The 9794-nt window shown below is 62.4% G+C and overlaps 1 protein-coding gene across 1 annotated transcript; it reads left to right on the top strand.

Moving 5' to 3' along the window:
- The first annotated feature begins 1900 nt into the window (after positions 1-1900).
- Positions 1901-5156, top strand: LOC307092786 (saoe class I histocompatibility antigen, A alpha chain-like). The gene is made up of 8 exons (XM_079760280.1): positions 1901-2055; positions 2172-2456; positions 2698-2973; positions 3565-3840; positions 3962-4066; positions 4495-4527; positions 4661-4708; positions 4854-5156. The coding sequence occupies exons 1-8, from the start codon at positions 1983-1985 to the stop codon at positions 4856-4858; spliced, it is 1101 nt and encodes a 366-aa protein (XP_079616406.1). The 5' UTR covers positions 1901-1982; the 3' UTR covers positions 4859-5156.
- Positions 5157-9794: the final 4638 nt, after the last annotated feature.

Here is a 9794-nt window from a genome sequence, read left to right as displayed (position 1 = left end):
CAAGGGGCAAAACTGGGAAAGCAAGGACCTCACCCCCAGGGTAACCTATTCTCCCCTTTCATATCACTAGTGAGGCAACTGAAACCCTACTCTTTTCCCCCCTAAAAATAACATCTAGGTCTCAGTTGTCTTTCAGCTCCAGGCCCAGAAAAGCGGCAAAACCAGACAAGTGACGCTGTGGCAGCCTCAGGACCAGCTTTTACCTCCCAAGTGACTCAACAGGATCGCTCTCGAGACTTCACCAACCAGTCTCTTGGGGAAATTATGCTGCTCCACTCCTCGTCCAGCCACGCATCATTAGGCAAACCTGTGTCTATTCCTTTAATTTTGCTCTTTAGCCCCCTTTCTCATGCGCTGTTTTCTAGTCTTTTGCAGAACAGACTGCAGGCGTTCACCAACCAGAAGGTGGGAGAGATCTATCTGGCACTGAATTCAGAACCTAACACCAGAATCCTTGAGACCCCAGGTAGACGCCCCTAACGACGCCCCCTCTCAGCAGGAAGTAGCTATGGAAGACGGACCTTCATCCCCTGACCCTGCCCGGACTCTCAATGTTTTTAATATTAACAAAAGCCTGGAATGATAGATCCTCCCTTCCCCCAACTGATGGATGGAGTATGACGTAAACTCCACCTGCAGCCGGACATTCCTGAACACCTCACATGGACTGTACATTGAACCACCAATCAGCACCTGCCATATACCCTAAGCCCCCAATTCCTAAATCCCTAGGCCCCTAACCATGTACCTTACATGAAACCACCAATCAGCGTGGGCTGAGTACCCTAAGCCCCGTCCCCTCCTTTCCTCCCCTTAAAAGGCACTCTCACCCCGGCTCTCTCTCTCTCTCTCTCTCTCTCTCTCTCTCTCTCTCTCTCTCTCTCTCTCTCTCTTCCCTTTTCCCCGCTGGAAGGCGGCCAGCAGGGTGATCTCCAATAAAGCCTGTGTCCTGGTTCTCCGGCCCTCTGTTTCATCTTTCACTATGAACCAGGAGGTCACAGGTGAACTCTTTGTCAGAGCACATGCCGGGTTTGTGGGCTCCATCCCCAGTGTGGGGGCGTGTAAGAGGCAGCCCATCAATGATGCTTTCTTATCACTGATGTTTCTATCTCTCCTTCCCTCTCTGAAATAGAAATATATATATTTAGAAAAATTAAAACTAGAAGAATACAGTCAGTATGGTTTCGGGTCTCACTTTGCAAAGCCCTTTTCAGGAACGACCACGGGTGTGGCTGCAGTGACTGTCACAGGGGAGACCCACCCTGATCTGAAAGGTCAGTAACCCGCTCCTGCCATTTCTGTGAGGCCGTCCATGTCTTCATGAGCTGCAGCCACAAGAACAGACAAAACGCAGAAGCAAATGTGAAAACCCAGCGTCTCCCAGGGAGACGGGCACGGATGTGACCTGGGAGCAGCCCCTCCTCTCTCCTCCGTGTTCACTTGGGAAATTGGTGATTTTCATAAAAACCTGACTCTGTGACCATCTCACAGGCAGTGAGCATGCGCCGTGAATTCATACTTGTTTCCCCTGTGTGATTCCGTGAGTGACAGACGGAACCACATACACAAGGTTCTTGGGGCGCCTCCCTCCTGGGTGAGGCTGCACAGAGATGGTGACCCCAGAACCTTGGAAAGTCCCTGAACAGCCCGGCGCCTGGGCCAGGCCTCGGGGACCGTGTGACGGGCGATCCGCGCAGGAGGAGGGTCAGGACCGAGTCCAGGGCCCGGGCCTGCGCTCAGGTCTCAGCGGGGGACAGAGTCTGGGGGGGCCGCTCCGTGGTGGGGACTCCCCAGCGCCCTGGTTTCACTTCTCCTCTCCCAACCTGTGTCGGCGCCTTCTTCCTGGATACTCGTGACGCGCACCCAATCCTCACTCCCATTGGCTGAGCGGTTTCCGGAGCAGCCAATCAGCGTCCCCGCGGCTCCCGGTTATAACTCCTCCGCGGAAGCGCCCGGACTCAGAAGGTCCCCCGACGCCGAGGATGCGGGTCATGCGGCCCCCCACCCTCCTCCTGCTGCTCTCGGGGGCGCTGGTCCTGACCCCCAGCCGGGCCGGTGAGTGCGGGGTCGGAGGGGGCGGCTGTGCGGGGAGGAGCGAGGGGACCCGGCGGGGGCGCGGGGCCGGGAAGGCGCGTGTCCAGCCCCGGCCCTGCCCCCCGTCCGCCCCCCAGGCCCCCACTCCATGAGCTATTTCAGCACCATCGTGTCCCGGCCCGGCCGCGGGGAGCCCCGCTTCATCACCGTCGGCTACGTGGACGACACGCAGTTCGTGCGGTTCGACAGCGACGCGGCGAGTGGGAGGCTGGAGCCGCGGGCGCCGTGGATGCAGCAGCCGTGGATGGAGCAGGAGGACCCGGGGTATTGGGACCAGAACACGCTGAGGGCCAAGGGCAACGCACAGACTTTCCGAGTGAACCTGCAGACCCTGCGCGGCTACTACAACCAGAGCGAGGACGGTGAGCCGCCGCCGGGCCCGTCACCACCCCCTCCTCACGGACGGGCCGGGGACGCCCCGAGGGTCCGGGTCCGAGCGTCACCCCGAGGCGGCGGGACCCGCCCGGCCCCCACCCGGGAGGAGCCCGCGGGGACTGTGACCCGATTTCACTTTCAGTTTTAGATTCAGGCCCCGCGGGGCGGGGTGACCTCGGGGCGGGGCGGGGATGACCTCGGGGCGGGCTGACCTCGGGGCGGGGTCAGGGTCTCACACCTTCCAGTGGATGTCCGGCTGCGACGTGGGACCCGATGGACGCCTCCTCCGCGGGTACAGTCAATACGCCTACGACGGCACCGACTACATCGCCCTGAACGAGGACCTGACCTCCTGGACCGCGGCCGACATGGCGGCTCAGATCACAAAGCGCAAGTGGGAGGCGGCGGGTGAGGCAGAGTATCAGAGGAGCTACCTGGAGGACACCTGCAGGAAGTGGCTCCGCCTTTACCTGGACAAAGGGAAGGAGACCCTGCTGCGCGCAGGTACCATGGGCCCTGGGGCCCCCCCTCTCCCCGGGGCTGGGGCTCCTACAAGGAGACAGGACAGGGGATCAGTGTCAGACACCCCTCCTTGGGGTCAGAGAGGAGTTCCCCTGAATGTCCAGGTCAGGTACCACAGGGACTCCCCCTCCTCTCAGGGACAGGTAGGGGTGCAGGCTCTCCTGGGGTGCAGGGAGACCCCCTGACATAACCCATTAGGGGTTCCCATGGGCCCTGCAGGGGCTCTGGGACCCACGGGGACCTTCTCTCTCAGGCCTTGTGCGCTGCCCCACACCCCCTGTGTCTGAGGCCTGACCCCAGCTTTTCTGAGTCACGTGGCCTCCACCCAGGTCAGGACCACAAATCCCTTTTCTCCCCTTGGAGACCTGTCTCCTGCCCTGAGCTGTGTCTCTCTGATTCTAGAACTTTCTAAAGGCTAGGAGGTCCTTCCAGGTGCCTCTGTCCAGGCTGGTGTGTGGGCTGTGTGCTCCCTCCCCCACCGAGTGACTGTCCTCTCTCAGGATGGTCACATGGGCGCTGTTGGAGTGTCCCATGGCGGATGCAACATTCCTGCATTTTCTCCCCTCCTCTCAGACCCTCCAAAAGCACACGTGACCCACCACCCCGTCTCCGACCGTGAGGTCACCCTGAGGTGCTGGGCGCGGGGCTTCTACCCTGCGGACATCAGCCTGACCTGGCAGCGTGACGGGGAGGACCAGAGCCAGGACATGGAGCTGGTGGAGACCAGGCCTGCGGGGGACGGGACCTTCCAGAAGTGGGCGGCCGTGGGGGTGCCCCCTGGCGAGGAGCAGAGATACACGTGCCATGTGCAGCACGAGGGGCTGCCCGAGCCCCTGACCCTGAGATGGGGTGAGGAGGGCCGTGGGCACAGAGCCTCTTCTCAGGGCAGCAGGGGCGCTGGGGGACTCAGTGGGGTCGGGGCTGAGGCCTGGGATCAGGGCCCTCACCCTCCCTTTCCTTCTCCTCCCAGAGCCGCCTCCTCAGACCTTCATCTTCATCATCCTGGGCATCGCTGGGGGCCTGGTTCTGCTGGGAGCTGTGGCTGCAGCTGTGATGTGGAGGAGGAGGCGCTCAGGTGGGCAGGGGTGGGGTCTGAGTGTCTGTCCCACTGGGGGTTCAAGCCCAGGTAGACGTGTGTCCCCCCTCATTCACGGGAAGCACCATCCCCATGCCTGTGATGGCCATTGTGGGGCTCTGTGCTCACACTTACTCTCAGTGAGGCCCGTGGGAAATGAGGGACCCACTTACCACCTGATGATGCTGGTGGTGGGACCCCGTTCCCAGCAGCCCCAGGTCAGAGGGCAGGTCCCTGCTGAGCACAGACCTCCAGGAGGGCGGTGGGTCCAGTCCCCACACGTGCTACTTCCCTCAGTTTTCCTGGTCCTGCCCTGGGTCTGTACACAGGGTTCTGGAAACTTCTCTGGGCCCAGGACTAGGGCTTCCCTTAGGACCTCCTGGCCCTGCCTCCTCCCTGGTCTCTCACGGGATGTTTTCTTCCCGCAGGTGGAAAAGGAGGGAGCTATGCTCAGGCTGCCAGTGAGTATGGAGGGGTGACCTCTGAGTCCCTGGGACAGTGCAGACGGGAGCCATGGGGTACCCCTCCCGGCCCATAGTTCCTCCTTTGTCTCCTGCCCTGGGCTCTGACCCCATCCTGGTGTGTCCCCCCCAGGCAGTGACAGCGCCCAGGGCTCTGATGTGTCTCTCTCGGCTTCTAAAGGTGAGATCTGCCGTGGGGAGGGGTGGACAGAGGGAGGCCTGGGTGGTGTGGAGTCTGTGGGACCCTGTGAGCATGAAGTGGGTTTGAGAATGTCACCAGTTCCAGCCTCTGCCCTGGATCTGCTCATGATGATTGTCCTCCACAGCGTGAGGAGCTGCTCTGTGGGGACTGAGTGATGGAAGATGTGTCCACGCTCCCACTTCCTGACTCAGGAACCTCTGATGGGGGCGGCCCCGCCCTGCTCCCCACACTTTCCTGTCAGCAGAGGCGGCTGGGCCCTCCCCTCCCTGCCTTTCCTCCCAGGTGCTCTGAGCTGCAACTTCCTGCTCCGGATTCTAATGAGATTCTGGCTGTGACTGCTTGTTCATTTCTTGCCAAGAAGCTTTGATGGGTTAATTAAAGGGGAAGATCCTAAATTCTGCGAGAAAATAAATTGAAGCTCCAATAACTTCCCAGGTCCCATGTGTTTGCTGTGCTGAGCCTGTCTTAGGTGGGACGGGAGGGTCTGTGAGGGTGGAGCGTGGCCGGGGCCTGTGCCTGGTCAGTGCTCAGTGCATCGTGGGCTTTGACGGGGTCACTCCTCGGCCAGGTCACCTCTCTGCTCCTGTGACCTTGTCCCTCAGGGAACCCTGTCCCTCCAGGACCTGGGGTCACAGGGACTCCCATCCCCTAGACTTGTCCCATGTCCTAATGCAGAGCCTCTCCAGGACCCTGGACAGCGAGCTTCCTGGGGCAGGTCAGCCTGGGCTCAGGCCTGGGCCCCGCCCTCCGCCCTCCCCTCCTGGGTGTTTGGTGTTTCTTTGCTCTGGTGGGTGTTATGCCTGTTCCTGTTCTTGGGTGTGAGTTCTGGTCTCATTCTCTGGGCGTCCCCGTCTGACAGCAGCAGGAGGCATGTTGCCTGTCACTGTCCCACAGGCCCAGGGTCCCTGCACACAGGAGCCCTCATTGGAGGTGGGTGTTCAGGCTCCTCCTGCTCTTGCCTCCTCTGGGCCTGGCTGTTCTCCCGTCTCTCCCTGAGCTCCCGAGGATTTAGCAGGAGCGGATCCCCCCTCTGAGGTCAGTTCCTGCTGGGACTGTGCTCTGCCCGCCGCCCGCCGCCCTCTCTCCCATCCTTCCCTCCAGTGCTGAGCCCAGTGGGACCCGGATGTGGGGGGAGAGGCTGCTGGAGGTTTAGGGGTGCAGTGATGTGGACATGCAGGTGCAGTGAGGGCCCCGGGAGGCACCCTGAGCCGCAGCCGCCCCAGGACAGCTGTGCCGGGGCCACAGCCATGAGGTCACTGTGTCTGGAACAAGGACGGGTTCTGTGACGGTGACCCCTCAGCCAGGACTTGGTGACCGTGTGACAGCTGCTGTTCCCTCTGGGCGCACACGGACCTTGGAGGGACCTCAAGCCGGCCCTGACCCCACAGTGATTCTGACAGCGACATACACCGGGCTCCGGCGCTGTGGTTTCTTCTGTACATGAACGCTGTGCTGACGCTGTGCCGTCCTCTCCTGAGTGTCCAACAGCTTCACGTCTGAACAGCACTGTGTCCCCTTCATTACCCTGGGCTTCACGTGGAAATGCTCAGGGTCTCCCGTGTCACACCCACTTGCCGGTGGAAGGTCTCACCTTCCATTGACCCCACAAGGTCTGTGAGGCCCAGGGAGTGGGGCGGCTCCCCCTCAGGGCGCTGAGCGCAGGCCCCCTGCGGCCTCACAGAGCAGGTTCTATGGCACAGAGACCAGCTGCCTCTTCCCCAGAGCCAGGAGGGTCTGTGCTGGACGGTGGGGGGTGCGGAGGAGAGGGGTCCCCTGTGGGGGTGGGGGAGGGGAGATGGCTTTGTTTGTTTGTTTGTTGTCCTCACCCGAGGATATTGTTCCATTGGCTTTTAAGGAGAGAGGAGGGGGAGGGGAGAGACAGAGGGAGAGACACATGCATGTAAGAGACGCACCTATTTGTCGCCTCCAGCACGGGGGTCCCATGGAGCCTGCACCGAGGTCCATGCCCTTGACCTGAATACAACCTGTGACCTTCAGTCCGAGGGCCGCACTCTCCACTGAGCAAAGAGGCTGCGAGAGGAGGGTATTGTCTTGTGGGTGCTCAGCAGGGGCCTGGTTCAGAAGGGGACTTCTTACAGAATATTTTAATTGGTTTCAGAGATGGAGGGAGAGGGTGAGGGGATAGCAGCCTGTGGACTGAAGGGCGCCGGGTTTGATTCTGGTCAAGGGCATGTAACTTGGTTGCAGGCACATCCCCAGCTGGGGCGGGGGTGCAGGAGGCAGCTGATGGATGTTTCTCTCTTATAGATGTTTCTAACTCTCTCTCCCTTCCCCTATGTAAAAAATCAATAAAATATAATTTAAAAAAAAATAAAGGCCCAGGAGCTCCGGGGGAGCCCAACTCCGCTAACGGGGCTCCGCACACTCAGGCTGCCCCGCAGGCGAGGGGCTGCAGGAGGCAGAGGGGAGAGGGGGTCAGAGGCCCCACATCCACGGGGGGTCATGGCCACGGGGCCCCAGCTCCCCCTCCTCCCCCGCGCAGACTCCCTGGGGGAGAAGGGAACCAGGTGTGGGGACCGAACCCCAAAGGGAAGAGGAGCCCCCTGACCGCCCGCAGGCCAGAGCTGAGGCCCCGCAGCAGCATCCACCCCGCGGGGGCCCCGCACCTCACTCCTGGGAGGGCCCCCCCGCGAGACGGGGCCCAGGAGGGAGCCCCCCCAGCACCAGGCCGGACTCTGGGGCGGCGGTCCCACTCTGGGGCCCGAAGGGGCGACAGCGCCCCCCCCCCCTCTGCTGCGCTCAGGTCAGAGGTCGGAGGTCCGCGCCTCCTGGGACCCGTCCTCAGGGCGAGTCCTTTGGGGGGGACGCCGGGCTGGGCCGCGGGGCCACCGACTGGGCGTCTCACACAAAGGGGGGCGCAGGGGGACCCTCCGGGAGCCCCTCCTCTCGGGGCTGTGGGCACACGTGGGGGGGCGCCCCAGTCCTTCCTGACGCTCCCCCCACAGGCCCTGCTCAGCGCCCAGAAGATGGGACCTGGGAGCCGGCAGGCCCTGGGGTGTCCGCGGGGGGCGCTCCAGTCTCCCTCATGGGGGACCTGGGCGGCCAGGCGGGACTGCGCTGAGGTTTGGGGGTGAAGGGACCCTGCCCCAGGCGGGCCTCCAGCCACAGAACATTCTGGAACGTGGCAGCCGCTCCGCTGCGGGGAGGGCAGAGCCCTGGCTGCCCCCGAGGGACAGGGAGCCAGGGAGGGAGGCGCGAGCAGGGCGCTGAGCAACCCCTGTCCCACCCCCGCTGCAGCCCCGCCTGCGCCTCTCGGAGCGCCTCCTCCCCGGCCCCCGACAGCGCCCCCTCCGGGAGCCTCGTGGGTTTGCGCCGCGGAGTCAGCCTGACCCTCCCTGGGGGTCACAGGGCTGAGGCCTGAGACTCAGTGAGGCTCCCCTGCCCCGTTACCATGGCGACAGGGGTTAGAGGCTGCCATGCATCCCGTTCTGTGCTTCACACACCACAGCACAGCCCTGGCCGGTGTGGCTCAGTGGGTAGAGCGTCGGCCTTCGGACTGAAGGGTCTCGGGTTTGATTCCGGTCAAGGACACAGGCCTGGGTTGCAAGCACGATCCCCAGTGGGGGGCATGCAGGAGGCAGCCGATCCGTGATTCTCTCATCATCGATGTTTCTATCTCTCCCTCTCCCTTCCTCTCTGTAAATAATCAATAAAATGTATTTTTTAAAATAAACCACAGCACAGGAAACAGCCTTCGATGTGCACATATTTTTATAAGGACAATCAACTCTTTGTTCTCTGTCGCCTTCACAGTAATGACTAAGCTGCTCAGCACCCCGCTTCCCTGGCCTGGCCGCTGGCTGGTCCTGAGGGCGACGGCCCCCCAAGAACCGTCCTGAGCGCCATGTTCACCCTTCTCCTGGGCTTCCAGCTGAGTCCACACCCCACGTACGTGCCCTGCTTTTCCCCTGTCCCCCCTGCACAGCCCCGCGGCCCCGCCCCACCCGGTGGGTGGGTTACCTCCCAAAGGAGAAGGCTGGGTGCCAGGGCTCCCCGCTCACAGGGCTCCTCACCCGCTGCCAGAACCCCGCGGCCTCGGGGGCGCCCTGCTCCCTTCTGACCGCAGAACCGACAATAAATAGCACGGACGAGGGGCCGCAGGTGCGCTCCCGCTCTCACGTCTGCAACAGGCGCCTTTGCAAACAGCCGGTCCCGGCGTTCACAGGCCCTGACAGCAGGCGGGTCAGCCCCTCCCTCCGGCCCGGCTGTAGGAAGAGCAGGAACAGGCACCGTTTGCAACAGCCTGGACGGAGCTGGCGAGCTTCCTGCTCAGCCAAACAAGCCAGTCCAGAAAGATCAATAGCACCGGGTCTCACGCATGTGTGGGGTGTAATGAGCAACACAAACTGATGAACGTGAATAGATCCAGAGACCAATGGCAGGGGCGGGAGGGGCGTTAGAGAGCAACCAAAGGCCTTGTGAGCGTGCAAATGAGCACAACCAGCGGTCACGGACAACGGGGGGGGGGGGGGGGACATGCGTGGGGAGGGGTGTGGGATAGGATTGGGGGGATGAGGAGAACTATGTGAAACCTTAATCAATAAAGAAATGTAAACAAACAAACAAACAAAACCAGACACAGGCTGTGCGGGGAGAACAGCCCGCAGCACGGACCTCCCCCCAGCAGGGGGCGCGGAGCGGGGAGGCCGTGGGGAGAGGGCGGCCGTGGCTGTGCGGACGGACCGGGCTCCGCTCTCCGCCGGCGGGAACGTTAGAAACAGAACCGGGACCGAGGGGTCAGGCCGGCGGCGCTGGGGGAGGAAAACGGGGCGTTTCTCGGGGAAAGCGCGGCCCGGTCCGAGGGGCTGGTTCGTCCCGTCCCCACGCGCCCGTGTCCGTCCTCGGGGCGTCTGTTCAGACCGCGGGGCCTCCTCCGGGTGCGGGGCCGTCGGCGCCGTCATCACCGGGGTGTGTTCTGGTCTCCGCGCCTCCGGGGCGATGGAAACGGCTCAGAACCCCCCGTGTGTGTTCTCAGGTCACAGGTGAGCGTTTTCTTAGGACAAAAGCCCAGAGACCTCTCTGTGCATCCTGTGCGCACAGTTGT

This window comes from Cnephaeus nilssonii, assembly GCF_951640355.1.
Source record: "Cnephaeus nilssonii genome assembly, chromosome: 20".
NCBI classification, from domain to species: domain Eukaryota; kingdom Metazoa; phylum Chordata; class Mammalia; order Chiroptera; family Vespertilionidae; genus Cnephaeus; species Cnephaeus nilssonii.
The sequence above is the reverse complement of the archived record's forward strand: the minus strand, read 5'-3'. Positions and strand labels throughout refer to the sequence as shown.